The sequence below is a fragment of the Cladophialophora bantiana genome (genome assembly GCF_000835475.1).
Source record: "Cladophialophora bantiana CBS 173.52 unplaced genomic scaffold supercont1.21, whole genome shotgun sequence".
In the NCBI taxonomy this organism is placed as follows: domain Eukaryota; kingdom Fungi; phylum Ascomycota; class Eurotiomycetes; order Chaetothyriales; family Herpotrichiellaceae; genus Cladophialophora; species Cladophialophora bantiana.
Window position 1 is genome coordinate 337,959 of NW_015971595.1, and position 15,221 is coordinate 353,179.

The following is a 15,221-nucleotide window of genomic DNA, read 5'->3' on the forward strand; positions in this document are numbered from 1 at the left end:
ACAAGGTAGTGTTCATGTGGCACGTGTAGGAAGAGTTTTGAACTTGTTGCTGATCTATGTAGTTGTTGGTATATCCTCTTTGTAGTAAGAAAAAGTATCACATACAACTCTTCGACGTCTTAACGGGCAATAAGAGGAGGAAAAGTAGGGTAAGCTGGAGCATTGTTCATCTCATCTCACTGCGGTAGTTGGGACCCACTGTTTTCTTCACTGCACTTGCACTTTGCTCTATTTATACGCGAGTACACGTTGTCACATAAATTCCACTTGAAACAGAGACGCTCGGCAAATTCATCACGTTTGTTTGCCCCCGAACAACGATTCTCAACATCATTTCAAGCTTCATTGCTCTTTGACAGTTCAGTCCAGCAGGCTCCCGCAAAACGTCAAGATACGGACAGGGGTTCTTCGCATCACTTAAATTCACTTTGTTTCCAAAGAGATGTTGGTTGTGCTCACTGGATACTTGTGCGATCGACGAGAGTGAAAGCCATTTTGAGGTCCGAGGACATCCAGCTGCCATCTCCCTGTCACCAGGTGCAAGACTCCTCTTTCTTGTCGATCAAGACACTCATTCCGAGAGACATATGTAAATATTTGCGACATCTTGCATTGGTCTACCACGATGAACTATGAAGACTTGAGAATGTCTTCTTGTAAACTAGACGAGCAGCACTCACATTTGCTGACCTCATTTTGCCAGTACTGGAGGCAAAAGAGAGCAAGAGGAAGATGGCTGCCACACAGGTAAGAGCTCGTTTAATACCGGCGAACATATACTATTCTTTGAAGGGTACAGAGAATGTGAGGATTTCCATGAGAATAGAGAACACATGCTGTAATCAACGACCAAGCCGACGCAGAACAGAGAGTGTGTAATTGATTAAACGTGGATTAGAACTAGTTCAATCTATCTTGGCTAGGGACCGCATATGCCAGCTGATGATGACGGAGTATAAGAATGTACCTAGTCTTCAGAGAACCATGGGGACCTACTGTACCGTTTCGCTGCGCCCAGCGGGACTACGAGGAAGGGACCCTGGTGGAACAGCCTGGTCATTAATGGATAACACCGAAGCATGTGGTGGTGCTAATTGATTACTACCTTGTAGAGACTCTGTACATACAGACCAATGCCGCATTACCGCCTTCTTGACGCCACATAATGCACTGGTTGCTTCAGTGCTGATCGGATTCCCCCACGGCAGAGGATTCTTACACATTCTGCTAGGTTCTTAATGACCGAGACCACACCCACGGCCACTGCGTCTGCCCCGTCCGATTCCCCTTGCACCGCTGATCCCTGGCAATCCTGACCGTCCCGCTGCTACTCGTGCTGCCGGGGCTACTGGGCCTGGTGTAGTTCCGTGATGTCCAGATTCTCTCGCTGTCAACGTCGCCGCTGCTGGTGCTGCAGGTGCATATAGAGAGCTCATTTGTCGAGTCCCCAGCCCGTGTTCCCTCATTTTCGACCACGTATAATAGAGCACGACGATCTCCTCCTTTTTCGTCTGCTGTGAACGTGGCCCAGTTCCCATCTCGAAAGATGTACAGAGCGATGGACTTGTGGCCTTCGTCAGCGGCAGTGGTGAAGTCTTGCTGGGCTTTTTTGTGCGCGTCTCGGGCTATGACTCTGCTTCCTCATGCATTGTTTGTAGATCCGTCCCGATGTCAGGAGCAGATTTTTGCATTGGCACTGGCCATCTTGTTCCCAAGGCTAGGATCACTTTCAACAGCGTAGCCTTCTCCGGCCGCCGACACCTCATGAGCGGCGATGGGTCTCTTGACGATAATGCAATAGAGGAAAGTGCTTTCTCGACGTCGTTGTGTATAAAGAAGCCATCTAGGTCTCATGGATCTGGCTGATCTCAATTCACTTTTACCCCATTTCACACTTCTAACCATCGCTGTTGGTTAGACTGGCCCGATCAGGCAGGGTAAGACATTTCTTGGCATTGCAGCAACCAGAGAGATCTTCCCTTTCTAATCAATCAAGCGACCTACCTGAAGGGTTGAAGTTGTGAGAACTTGGGAGTCAGGAACACATGGGGAACGGCAGTGGCAATTATCTCCACCAGGCTGTCTAACTTCATACCAACGGAGAGTACTACCAATTCAGCCAGTCCGACATAAAGTCGGTCCAAAAGTCTTCTTCGTCTTTTCTCTGCACCTGCTTTCTCACATTAGTTGGTTCCTTTGGAGCTGGATGTCGCACATTGCCTCGGTCGTCCATGAAAGAGTTGACGATCTCGTAGGCTGACTCCTGCTGGTGGTGGTGGTGGTGGTGGTGGTGGTAGTGATCACTCTCATCGCTGGATGATACACGAGATGCCTCCACGGAGCTGGACTGCTGCATGACGGCCGTTAATATCTTGTCGAGCCAGCCCAGGAGATGCGGCGCCCGGAAGGCCGTGCTTGTCTCCGCCTGCGTCGTCAAGCAATCCACAAGGGCTCGGAAGCGAGCGACATACTGGAGTACGAGCAGTGGTTGGTCGAAGGAACCCTCTGTACCCGATTTGACCGCTCTAGAGCTCTCCAGACGGGCGAGGAGGAATAAAGTCGTGATCAAATGTGCCCACTCGATGATGCCCAGCTGGACAAGATAGCAGAGCTTCTGGTCAAGTATGTTAGACAAGACCGCATTGAAATGCTGCAAGCTGAGCCGGACATCCTGGGACGACATGGACTCTGAACCCGATGATTTGAGAACGCTGTACGCTGCGACGAAATGGTAGCTCGACCTCAGGCTCGCCGACGTCTCTTGCCGTATGTAGGTGGCTTTCCACTCAGCAAAGCCTCGTGAAGGTGGAACGCGATGCTCAGACCGGTTCCCATTTCCGTCGTCCCGATGCAGGCTTACAATGTGTAGTAGCTCGACCAGCGCCGGTGATTCCTTATCAAGAGCCTTGTCAGACACCTCAGCTAGCCACTTTGCAGCGTTCCTCAAGTTGTCAATGCACCGCATATTCTCGGGCCTGTCGTACCCAAGCACTCCTCCGCCGCAGTTGAGGTAGTAGCATAACAAGAATGCCCGCATGGCGTTCACATCCTCGTCGCCCCTACCGTCGAATGTCCCTTCTTTGGCAAATCTCCTTGGCAGCCCAAGATCGGCAACCATGCCGTTTGCAAGCTGCAGGAGCTGGTAGAATTGGACGGTCTGTGGGTCGAAGCGGTGGTGATACCACGTCATGTATGTCAGCAGACTCTGCAAAAGTTGCAGGCTCTTCTGTCCCCTGATGATGACTCGGTCGGCAAGGACATGTCGAAATGTCTCGCCGGCTTGCTTTTCGAAGTAGGGATCGGAGCTGCTTCCTGTGAGGATGGCTGCGAGGAGCAAGATTGGGAACGATGACAAGAGGCCATCCAGGGTCATGGGCGGCAGTTGGATGGCGAACGGCACCGATTCAACCATGTCCTTGTAGCCATCCAGAAACATCGAGCATTGTTGACCATGTGCAGCTTTGACTGCAGCCCAACTGCCGGGCGAAGGTTCCTTGATCTCTAATGCGGCGAGTAGGGCATGGCCGAAAGTATTCGAGGCTTCGGAAAGAGCAAGAGACGCTGATTTTGACAGCGTCGGCGTACTAGACGTTAACGGACCGTCGAAATAGGTGCACTGGTCTCCGTTGCTCCTCAGACACTCTAAGTCTGCCTTCGAATGGCAGCCTCGCTGTAGAAGAATGCCATTGCTCCCAGCAAACCGCCCTCTTACCCTAGCCGCGCATCATCAGCTCGATTCTTCGTTTCTCAGGGTGATTAATACTCTTTACCGTTTCTGTGGAGCAGTCCGCTTGATTGCTTCGTGAGGAACGCATACGAGTCCAGAATTCTCGCACCTGTGACCTTCGTCAATCCTGAAAAGACCCTCCTAACTAGCTAGAGCGAATGGAGAAAAACGGGCGGAGCCGGGCTGCCAACCTCTTACAAGTCTCGTCGCTTGAGCCCGGTAGACAGCGCGACTTGCGAGCTCGGCACGCTTCACATGCTTGTCTGCATCGGGATCTCATTCCTAGGCCTGCACACTGGACGTGCTGCCGTTACATATTTGATAAAGAACCCCGGGAGAGCGTGCAGGAGGGAAAAGGCAGAGGGCGAAAAAGGAGCCTCAGCAAGTGGAGCATCGGAATCACGGTTGGAACGTCAAGGATTCGTCTATCAGCCATCAGAGTTTGGGACCAACACCCTGATTTGGCAATGGTGGCAAGGCTGGCGGAGTGCCTCCGTGCCGAGGAGAGAGGTTCTACTATGCCGCACGGAGATCCTGATAATATCAAATATCTGCCAGCTTCGGCTTCTGTCTACAATTTTTTTATTGTAGTTGTTCAGATCTAGCAGCTCGAGACCCTGGAGCGCCAGAGCGATCACAATGTTCTACCCAAGATGCCTACCGGGCTTGAAGCCAGAACGTATATGCATACTTCGTAAGTACTAAGCAGCATGACTCCTTGTGTACTGGGGTTCATAAACCTGGTTCCCGCTCCGTCCATAGCTGATCAAAGCCGCAACAGGACGCATTCTGAAACCAAATTCAGTATTCTCGCACCCTGTGATCGTCGCGTTGCGTGTGCCCGGGACTCTACAGTTGACCAGGTATACCATCCAACCCCTTTTATCGAAAGATGACCAAGGAAAACTGGCTAAGGCCTCCCCTATCCAGACAATCAGGCACATCGTCCAAGAACAAACCGCAGGTTCAACTTCAACCTCTCACTGAATCGCAACACACCTCCCAACTTGCCTCCCAGCGCCTCTCCCGCCCGGTCAGCCCGCACCTGGCCATCTACCAACCGCAAATAACATGGTACTCGGGCGCGCTGATGCGCAACTGTGCCATCTTGCTCACGGGTCCGATATACATCTTCGGAGCTGCGTACGTCATATCTCCATTGCTGGGCTGGCACCTGGACACGGAAAGCTTGGTGGCCTGGTTCAGCGCGCTGCCGGTGGGCGCGAGGCTCGCGGTGAAAGGCGTCTGGGGATTTGCGTTCTGTTTCCACGTCGTGCATGGGCTGAGGCACTTGATTTGGGACACGGGCATGATGTTGTCGAATAGGCAGGTCATGGTTAGTGGGTGGATAGGGTTGGGGATTAGTGCGTTGGGAACAGTGGGTTTGATATTTTGGTAAGCATTGTGTAAAACCGTGAAAAACAACAAGAGTCAAAGGAAACACCCAGGGCAAAGCCGCGCTTCAAAGGGGAAAAAAAAGAAAATCAGGACAGCTTTTCCCTCGGTTTTCCGTGCTTATCATACTCACTCATTCTCCCCCACGACCTTCTCCTCCGTCCCCGGCCGGGGTGTGTCGACTTTGTGCCTCCGCTCCCGCGTATCGCAGCCCAACCACAGCAGATCCGGCCGACTGTAATGGCCACAGATGTCCAGGAAGCTTCGCGCCATGATAGCCATGCTGGGGTCGATGTCAGCAATGATCAGCCCTTCAGACTTGGCCTCGAGCGGCTCCGAGAGCATGCGGCCGTCGGGTCCAATGACGCAGGAGTAGCCTCCTCCAGGGGTATTCATGAGCATGGCCTGGCCCGTGCCCATGAGCTCGATGCCCTTGAGTCCAATCACGGTGGTCGCATGGAGGACGAACGTCTGCGTCTCGATGGCGTATGTTTGGGAGAGATTTTGGCAGCCTTGAGTATCCCCACTTAGCATGACGGGATCACAGAGGATGCTAGAAAGAGAATCCTACCTTCCTTCGACATGGACCACAGCTCCGGCCCTGCGTGCAGACTCAAAGGCGGCCACCCTGCGACATGGATGTCTTCGCGCTGCGTCGCAGTGTGGTACTTCAACAACGGCTGACAGTGCTCCCAGCAGGCCAAGCTGCCGACCCGCTTCCCGATCTTGGTGGCCACCACATTCATCAGACTGTTTCCGGATGCATCGCCAAAGATGGTGCGCTCCATGTGCGTCGGCTTCAGTTTTCGTCGATGCATCAGCATCTTACCGTCTGAGTCGATGATCGCTTGGGCAATGTAGACTGAGTTGTTGTCGTTCTCGGAAAATCCCAAAGCCACGACGATGCCGTTCTTCGCCGCGCAGTTTTGAATCGTCCGCATCTCATCAGAGTCCACAGCCAGGGAGTTCTGGATGTACTTTGTCGACAGGACCGGATCCACCGGTCTATGCCTGAGGTGAAACAGGATGTTATGGAAATGTGCTGTGACAACGGCGGGCAGTGAAGATGGGAACACAGGGACGGAAAAGCTTACCATATCCACGCCGGATAGCCAGGAATGAATGCCTCTGAGAATCCCACGACTTTAGCACCTTTCTTTGCAGCTTCGGTGATGATGGAACATGTTTTCGCGACTGAGGCTGGTAGGTCGAGCCATTCCGGTTCATATTGGGCCACCGCCACTCGCAACGTCGCTGGAGCTGCGCTTCCCATGTCTGCCGGGTCGACTGGTTGAAATTCCTGAGTTCGTTCTCTAGAAGATGGAGCTGAGTGCTGACCGAGTTCGCGAAGAGAAGACGCACGATATGAGAAGCTCCCAACTCCGATATATAGGCGGAACTTTCCGCTCTCAGAAGGCGTTACTAGTCAAGTTGAGAACAGTGCTGACAGCGGGGAGGCTGATAGACACCAGCGAGAGTTTCGTGGCTTGCCCCGCGGACGTCTCTATCTTTTTGGCGTTGTCTTGCGGCCACCCAGACTCGGCGTCTCAAGCTGAGAAAGAGGAGGGGCAACTCGTATTCCGTTTCCGCGGCTTTCAGTGCTGGTTCCATTCAAAGCGGGGTTATCAATGTGAGCACATACAATTGGAGGGCTCGATTTCAAGGACAATAATCCAGACGGTTCCATTTCCGAGGGGCATGGATGATTAGTGTTGGGCGGCGGAGCAATCGATGATGGACGATTTGGAAGCAAATTGTAGATTCGGCAGCTGCAGATGATTACTCAGGTGAGAGATGGTATAGGGAAACTCAGGTTCACAGCCCGCGATAAGCCATGTCGTTGGGATCAGCCGCTTTACATATTCTCAAACATCATCAGGCCGGTCCCCTCTCGGCATCCAACGTACTCTGCGTCCATGTCCCCTGATTTCAAAATGCAAAGCTCGACCCAGATCGACAGTTTGCCATTCTCGCTGTGCGGACCACCTGGGCCGTACATCTCAAACGTCGTCTTTCGCAGGTGAACATGGTCTTTGAAAGAGCGTCCCGCCAACTCGAAATGAGCAAGGTCAAGCAAGTACATCAACTGATTCGTCTCGGCAATGGCATCGGTGTCCACTTCAAGGTCTGCGCCTGGGTCCAGGGTAGGCTTCGGGTTCAGATGTGCGATATTGAAAGTGAACGAGACCACGCCGTTCTTGTTGCGCTCCGTGTCCAAGTGATTCATCCAAGTTAGAGCGTACGGCGCCAGCTTTTCTTTCCACGTTTCAAGCTCCTCTGGAGGCAAGTTTGGCTGTCTCTGGCCCTCCCGACAATAGCACAGATTATCGGGGATTTTGTTGACTTTTACCCGCCCACGTCTAATCTTGTCGGGCGTGGGTGATTTCGACAGATCCACTACCTTCTTGCTTGGGTCAGGTTTTGCTTTCGCGGTGGTCACAAGTGGTGATGTGAAGGTATCATTCGGGTCTGTGTGCTCGTCGGGATTTGCACTGAGCCGATGGCGGTAGACACCCCAGTAGGCCTCGTCGGTACTGTCTTTGAGACCCAACATTGTAGCCAGGCCAGATGTTTCTTGTTGGTTTGCCGCAAACATGTAACGAGACTTTGGAACAGTCATTACTTCACGCCAAACACCCGCGTCATCAGGCAGACTGTCCCAAAATTGCTTCACTTCGTCAGTTTCTTTCCACTTTTCGTAGTCGCCAGACTTCAGCCAGTACGCGACAAAAGTGGTGCACTTCGGACCTTGTCGAGGAGCTCCGTGGCTCTCATCCTGCAAGTGATCGACTCGGTCTGCAGATTGACTCAACAAGGCGTAGAGCGTTGATATTGTTTTCTTCTTTTCAGCCGTAAGTTCGTCATGTTGCACGCCGAAAAGTCCATAGGTGAAGACGAGGCCTGGACCTTCCAAGTTAGCCAGATACACCATTCTCGTAGACCTGTTTGAATGAAGCTATCTGCGGCCGAATTTTGCGTGATTGAAAAAGAGGAGGAAGCAAGGTTGAGACTGCGGGGGATAGGTTTACACAATGTCAACCACAGCCGACGGAAAGTTTAACCTGCCTCGTATGTAACTGGGCGCCAATTTGAATCCTCTGATGACTTGCAACGTGGAGGCATGGAATGGATTGAAATGCAACAGGCCGCTCGAACTTTGCTTTATTTTCACAGGTGGAGACCTGCACGATAAGCTGGCGAGGGGCGTAGTCGCAGCTAGATTTCCGGCCATGACAGGGACTGCGGCGGGTTCGGATCAGTCTGTGCGTTCTTGGCCATCTCAACTAGACGCTGAAATAGAGGCTCAATCGACCTATTGATCTCTTTTGCGACAATCGCCGGCACTGTAGCCAAAGATTTGACACGTTGCTATGTGGCGAGTCCTTAAGCGTCGATTCTTGGAGCCGCTAGAACCACTTGTTCATCTCATTGATAATGAGGCCCGTCGGCGAGTATGCCTTGAGAGCCTCGTTGCAATAAAGTATTCTAGGACAGCAAGCGAAAGCAAGACGCTGAAGATCTTCTTATCTCTTTCAAGTTGAATTGGGGATGACTTCCCCCATGGATCCCTGAGAAGCATGAAAGCGAACTTGAATTCTTGGGTTTGAAGGACAAGCGACCTTGCTGTCCATTCTAGGACAGTGTGCTTCTTCCGTAGATCCACGCCAGAAAGCGCATTCTCGGTGCAGCTGTCCTTCCGGCGACTCCTTCTGGCAAAGAGACGTGGATGCCTGTTCTGATTTCGAGGAGTCTCCGCTCGCAGTTCCCGTCTCCGTTCCCTGGCCGAAGTGAGGCCTAAGGCTTACTGACTGCATAAAACTTGCTCCCGGTCGTTCAAGCAGCTCTCGAATATAGATATATATAGCGGGGCGATACCTTCGTTGCAGTATAACAGCCACCACCCCCTTTGACGTCTGGCTTGGATGTCGCGAAGTCGGAGAACTCTTCTCGAAAAAATAGTCATCATCCGTATATCAACAGACTTATAGAAGATCATTGTTTTTGAAGCCTCAATCCACGGCTTGGGGTGAAGAAGGGCCGCTGAAAGATCGACCGGAGGTCTGAAGGTCAAGGAGAAAGAAGCTCAAGGAATGAATGCCAGGTCAGGTGCCCATCACCGCGATCCAAGGTGTGTATGTGGCCTATTGAGCCTTTTCGACGGACAGGAGATCGCGATCGGATCACCCCTGTTGACTTGACGGTTGATCGACTCAATCAGATCCGAGACAGAGGCAGATCGACTGAGAGGAACAAATCAATGCAGACAGAATAGGATGCTCTTCCGAAAGACTTCGCCCGGAATGGATCAACTTTACTCCGACAACTAGACTCAACTCCTTTCAAAGCTCAGAACGTACATTGAACTGGGCCTGCCATCCTCAAGTTCTGCTTCAACCTTCTCATGACCCTCTCTCCGACCCTCGCAGAATGACCAAGAAGAAGGCGGCGTGAAACGGCGACAGTTACCCAAGGCAGAGGCCCACTGGGCAAGCCATGATAAAATGGTCCGGTCAGATAAAATATTCTTGAGGTCATTGAGAATATGGAAGACGTCAGTGCGAGCAGCTCTTCATATGTCGGTATACTTGCTTCCCTGCCGGTTTCTCGTCTCTGTCTATGAATTCACACCATCACCTCCAGCTTCTTAGTAGAGGATATTGAAAACAGCAGAGACTTGCCGTTCATATGGGCCGTGACCATCTGTCTATCTCTGGGTTCCATCGACTTCTGACCACAGACGTCCCACCCCTCTCAAAAAATGGGCAGCAGCAAATCACTCAAAGGACCCGTGATTAAATCCAACCCAACGGCCCTAGGCGACCCGGGCCCCCTAAAGGCCGAGGAATCAGAAACTCGCCCGTGGAGGAGGACAAAGGGGCAAGCAACCCATCCCAGAAACCGAACAAGAGCCTCAAGGAGCGCGCAGAGCAGGACCTAAGCGAGGCGAAGAAAGGCAATCGCTCGATGCTGGGCGAACCTGTGAGTTGGAAGGCTGAGAAGACGGAGAGTGATCTCGTTAGTGATCCAGAGGAGAACGAGGACGGGACGGGAGGAGCACCAATGGTGGGAGGAAAGTGAGAGAGAGGGATTCGAAGTCATGAGTCTTCTCAACCCCGCCCCTTGCGATTCAGACAGGGGCTGTGTAGCCATTAAATTTCTAGGGCCTTTTTTCAAGATATATGACTGACGAAGTGGCAAGATGGGCTAGGCGGAATAATCATAGTCTTGTTTGATTTGGAACGTGCCTGTACTTCTCATACATAAGGCCCGCGCCTTCTTTCAATGGTTTTCACTTGAACGTCGTGATAGCCTTGACATTAGCATACGCCAAAATACCCAAGGTGCCAAACTCAGTGCCGATGCCGCTCTCCTTGACACCGCCGAACTGAGCCTGGGGGCCGGCAGCGGGGAAACTGTTGATCCAGACGGATCCGGCCTCCAACTTGTCCGCGACATCCTGCAGCATCTGGGGGTCCTTGCCGAAGACCGTGGCGCCCAGTCCAGCCTTGGAATTGTTGGCGCGCTTGATCACATCCTCGATATCGTCGTATTTCTGTACCGGCACGATCGGGCCGAACGGCTCCTCTCGCACAATCATGCTGTCGTCGGGCGGGTTCTCGATGATGGTGGGCTCGATGAAGAATCCCTTCGTCTCAGGCACGTCGCCGGATCCGAGGGCGAATTTGTAGCCGTGGTCCTTAGTGTCCTTAAAGAAGGTTTTTACTTTTTCGTACTGCATGCTATTCTGGATGGGGCCGAGCATAACGCCTTCTTCGTTGGAGGAACCAACTTTGAGGGATTTGGCCACGTTGACGAGCGCGGTCAGGAATTCGTCGTACATGGAAGAATGCACGTAGATGCGTTTCGAGGCGATGCAGACTTGGGAGGTATTGAAGAATGCACCCTAAAATCAGGTCAGTCAATTAGGAAGGGAAACGAACCGTCAAAGGGATCCCTTACCATGGCGACCATGGGAGCGACCTTGGCAATATCGGCGTCGGGGAGGACAATGGCAGGATCATTTCCACCCATCTCCAGGGTCACTCGCTTGACGGTCTTCGCCGCAGCAGCCATGACTTTCTTGCCAGTGGCGATTGAGCCAGTGAAGCTGATCTTGTGGATGTCAGGGTGGTCGACGAGAGCGGGTCCGAGCTTGTCATCACCACCTAGAGCCTGAACGAGCCCGGGTGGGAAGACTTGGTTGGCAATCTCGACCATCTTCAATGCGGTGTATCTGTTTCTCGTCGTCAGCTCGCGGCGCAAGAGAAACTCTCTATGAGGTGGACGTACGGAGTAAATGGACTAGGCTTCACAATGATAGCATTGCCCATCTGCACTGCAGGCAGCACCTTGCCCAAACTCAACAATAGAGGGAAGTTCCAAGGGCAAATGGCTGCTGCCACACCCAACGGAACAAATTTATTGACAATCTTCCTGTCTTCAAGGTCGTACGATTCACCCTTGGGCTCCTTTAACTGCATATGCCATTCGATAAACTTGGAGCATGATTGCACCTCGGTGGCTCCAAAGTTACGTGGCTTGCCGGTCTCCTTAAGAAGCAGGTCGGTCATTTCCTCCTGGTACGCCTCCAAGGCCTCCTTGAAGCGGGCAATACGTTCAGTGCGGTATTCCCAGGTCGTGTTCTTCCACTCAGCAAATGCCTTGTTGGCAGCAGCGACGGCATCTTCAATGTCTTCAGGGGTGGCCACAGGGACGTCCCAGTTTGGTTCTTTGGTGGTCGGGTCGATGCCGTGATATTTTGTTTTTGAGCTGCGGGATTCGCCGTTGACAATGTTGGAGAATGTGGTGAAGGAGATGGTATCCAGTCTAGAGGGAGCCATGGCTGCTTACAATACGTGTGTTCTGTTGTTCTCGTATGTCTTCCTTGGTTATGGACGGGCGCTGGGTACAGAAATAAGCAGAAGCTGAGGCTGGGCAGATTGTCCCCCAAGTTCAACCCACCTCTTTATACCTACGATCCATTAAATCCTTATCTGGGTTTCCACATCGATCAGCGGACTTAGCGATGGAGTGGTTCCTGCTGACCCTCCTACAGCCCCGGCCGGTCCTGGCCCTTGGTACTGGCGTTGAAAATATAATCAGTGCCGAAGTTGCTGCCCCGCACTTGCTTTAGTATGTATGTACTTGGACCTACCTTGGACCTACCTCGGCTAGTAAGATGCCCACCTAAACATGCACGATATGCGCTTTGCACGGGAACGAGAAAACTCTACGGATGCGGACTCGTTGAGTGGATGAACTGCCGATGCAACAAGTAAGCCATAGCTCGCTCTAAGCAAAGGATGGACCCCCTTTTGCCCCTCCAGACTCGCCCGCGGTTGGCCTCACCTGCCAGACTGAGACACGCAATGTCCCGTATTTGTCGTCTCGGGTCGGGAAATGGTAGTCTGAAAACAGACGAACGTGGCCAGTGAGCACTTGGGTTAAGCCTCAGCTGAGGCGATACGCTTACCATGAATTACTCACTGTAGATCTAGTGTTGCATTTCTCCATCCCTGAGCATTACGAGCGAGGGGTTTTGTTGGCCGCATACCACGAGGACTAAGACGCCCCTCCACCTACATGTACCCATGGGGGAGGAATGGGGTGGAGAGTTGATCGAGGCATGGCGCGTCAAAGGGTGCGGCGTCTGTGCCCGAACTAAGATCTTACGGTCGACATAAAACACGGCATTCGAGTGTGTATCTGGGATGAAAATGACCTCCAGCGCGGCAGATGCTTCTGCCGCTCCGACGCTGTCACTATCCCATTCGGCGCCTGGATACGCTCCATACTCCTCCCAACCGTTGCAAGTTTCAACACAAAGGGTCCAGGTGCAATTAAACAAAGTTGAGTCCTCATATCGGTCTCCTCTCCACAGATTTCTATCCGCCTGCGAATTATCTTTTTTCCATGCATACTTGGGGAGGTTAAGAGCCTTAGCTCAAAGACTCCTCCTTTCATGATGAAAAGGTCACCAATGTCGTATCATATCCTCATGCACAGCGCCCCTCCCACAGTGCCAATGCAGCATGACGCGCGTAGAAAGTGCCATCCCCCGAGAACTCCGGGCTTCGGTAGTAATTTACCTCCTTTTGCACCAAGAAATAATGACGGCTAGTTAAAACAAGCTTGGAATAGACAATGAGCTGAATACTGGATCGATCCCGTGAATATCATCTCCTCTGAAGAACCAATCCCACCCTACCATGTCCGACTTCAAGACCGTCCGAGCAGCACGACGAACATAGCCTTGCGTCCTTGAACGTGGTCGAGATAGGCCTCTAATTCGTCGTCTTCCTCAATAAGGTAGGGGATTTCATTACCCACGGCGTCTTTCTCGATACCATTAATTTGTTCGGCCTTTGCGAGAGGATACTTGGCAGCGATCATTGCACGAAGTTCCTGAACAGTGCGTCCTGTCAAAGACCCTAGCCAGAGTCTCGTAGAGGTGTACACGGTCGAGTTGGGGTGAGGACGAACATACACAGGCGTCACGCTCGAGACTTGTGGGGTCCCTAGATGGTCGGCCACTTGCAACAAATTGGGGTCGATTTGAAGGTCTGACAAATCATTCTGCGTTGTCGTGGTTGGTACGTCACTATATGGATTGGCAGGCAGGGCGTCTCGATACGCGTCGCTGACAGCGGCTGGTGCAGGAGCCACTGAGGGCGCGGGAGGTTGAGGTGGCTGAGGCGTCATGTCCACTCCAAGGGTCAAAGGTTGTGCGGGCTTTTTCCTAAAAGTGCCCTTCTTCTTTGCTCGATCGTCCCGGACACGCTTCATGACATCCCGACACAAGAGTTCCATTGCAGCTCGCTTTCTGTTATGCTCGGGGTCGGCGTCACCCGGTGCGAGGAGGCCTTGAAGATATGAGTTGTTGGCAACCCAGCGGTCTTTGAGTTCCTTCCACTTCTCTGGTCCCATTTCGAGTTTACTGGTGTAATACTCCGATTCAAGGATATCGTAAAATTCGCTGCGGATTTGTCGACTTTGATCCGGGTTCAAGCCAAGCACCTTCTTGGACTCTAAAATGGTCAATCTTCGGCCCAGTGTCCGGATCCGCTTGGTAACATCGGTACAGATGACGTCCAGAGCAAGCTCTTTGGACTGAAGGTTCGACGTGTCTTGCCACATCACAGCCTGTAATAGTGCATTCTCACGAACCAACCGATCTTTGACGGCTTGCCACTTCTCTGTTCCAGCAACGGTCTTTTGCTTGATTTGCTCCTCCTCGCAAATCGCTTGGAATTGATCGCGAATGGCCCGATATTGTCTCGCATCAAGGGACAATATCTCCCTACTCTCCTCAAGTGTGGTCTCGGAAGGAAAACGCGGCGGCATGCCGGCGGGATCGGGCGGGAGACCTGCATACCCCTTGGTGCGACGGCGTCGTTTCTTGTCTTTCCAACGCTGGTCACTGATGGTTTGGAGTTCTTGAAGTCTCTCCTTTTGACGCTCCATGAATTCTGGTGGCGGCTCGTCCAAGATGGGATGATGGTCGGATTGAGGGATGCTTTCGTCATTCTTCGTAGCGTCGGTCAGCTGGCCTTCGAGACGGGCTTCTGTCTCATCGGCGGACGTTTGTTTAGCGCCGTTGGGAATTCGCATGAGCCAGCGGTTCTTAGCGCGTAGTCGCATGAGCTCTCGTTCTTTGATATCGTGGCCCTCGGCTTGAAGGGTATGGAGCATATTGCGTTGACTGTAGTTGGCTTCCCACAGCTCTCTCACGCGATCAACCAGGTCCTCGTCGCGGAACGACGGCTTGCGTTTCGACGGAAACCCCCATCTCTTAAATTGGGTCTGGAAAGCGCGCTTGGAAGGAGTGAAGTTGGCGGCGTCTCGCATGTACTGCATAATCTCCTCGAGGGACTGACTCTTGTTAGTTGTGCGTGATCTCTGGGCTTGGGCAGCAGATAAGAACAATGTTTTTGACGTACCTTTCTGTCCTCGATGTAGAGCTTGTAGAGCACATCTCGGTGAGGATCCCAGTTGTAAACCTATTCGAAAGTCAAAATCGTATGCTAACCTGGAGATGGTTGCGAAGAATACCATGATGGCTTACGCGATTCGAAAAGCGCGGTTGATGCTGTAATGC

The 15,221-nt window shown here is 52.3% G+C and overlaps 6 protein-coding genes across 6 annotated transcripts; 1 reads left to right on the forward strand and 5 right to left on the reverse strand.

Annotated features, from left to right (window-relative positions):
• Nucleotides 1–2,107: 2,107 nt before the first annotated feature.
• Z519_11232 (uncharacterized protein) lies at nt 2,108–3,436 on the reverse strand (the record flags this gene model as incomplete). The annotated part of the gene is made up of 1 exon (XM_016768944.1): nt 2,108–3,436. The coding sequence occupies one exon, from the start codon at nt 3,434–3,436 to the stop codon at nt 2,108–2,110; it is 1,329 nt and encodes a 442-aa protein (XP_016614790.1).
• Nucleotides 3,437–4,619: 1,183 nt separating this feature from the next.
• Nucleotides 4,620–5,126, forward strand: Z519_11233 (succinate dehydrogenase, cytochrome b556 subunit; the record flags this gene model as incomplete). The annotated part of the gene is made up of 1 exon (XM_016768945.1): nt 4,620–5,126. One exon carries the CDS (start codon nt 4,620–4,622, stop codon nt 5,124–5,126), a length of 507 nt encoding a protein of 168 aa, XP_016614791.1.
• A 125-nt stretch (nt 5,127–5,251) lies between these two features.
• Z519_11234 (uncharacterized protein) lies at nt 5,252–6,395 on the reverse strand (the record flags this gene model as incomplete). Its single annotated transcript, XM_016768946.1, has 3 exons — nt 5,252–5,634; nt 5,694–6,133; nt 6,217–6,395. 3 exons carry the CDS (start codon nt 6,393–6,395, stop codon nt 5,252–5,254), a joined length of 1,002 nt encoding a protein of 333 aa, XP_016614792.1.
• Nucleotides 6,396–6,977: 582 nt separating this feature from the next.
• On the reverse strand, nt 6,978–8,054 carry Z519_11235 (uncharacterized protein; the record flags this gene model as incomplete). The annotated part of the gene is made up of 1 exon (XM_016768947.1): nt 6,978–8,054. One exon carries the CDS (start codon nt 8,052–8,054, stop codon nt 6,978–6,980), a length of 1,077 nt encoding a protein of 358 aa, XP_016614793.1.
• A 2,358-nt stretch (nt 8,055–10,412) lies between these two features.
• Z519_11236 (uncharacterized protein) lies at nt 10,413–11,964 on the reverse strand (the record flags this gene model as incomplete). Its single annotated transcript, XM_016768948.1, has 3 exons — nt 10,413–11,027; nt 11,084–11,357; nt 11,414–11,964. The coding sequence occupies 3 exons, from the start codon at nt 11,962–11,964 to the stop codon at nt 10,413–10,415; spliced, it is 1,440 nt and encodes a 479-aa protein (XP_016614794.1).
• A 1,378-nt stretch (nt 11,965–13,342) lies between these two features.
• Nucleotides 13,343–15,178, reverse strand: Z519_11237 (uncharacterized protein; the record flags this gene model as incomplete). Its single annotated transcript, XM_016768949.1, has 1 exon — nt 13,343–15,178. The coding sequence occupies one exon, from the start codon at nt 15,176–15,178 to the stop codon at nt 13,343–13,345; it is 1,836 nt and encodes a 611-aa protein (XP_016614795.1).
• Between the last annotated feature and the right edge of the window lie 43 nt (nt 15,179–15,221).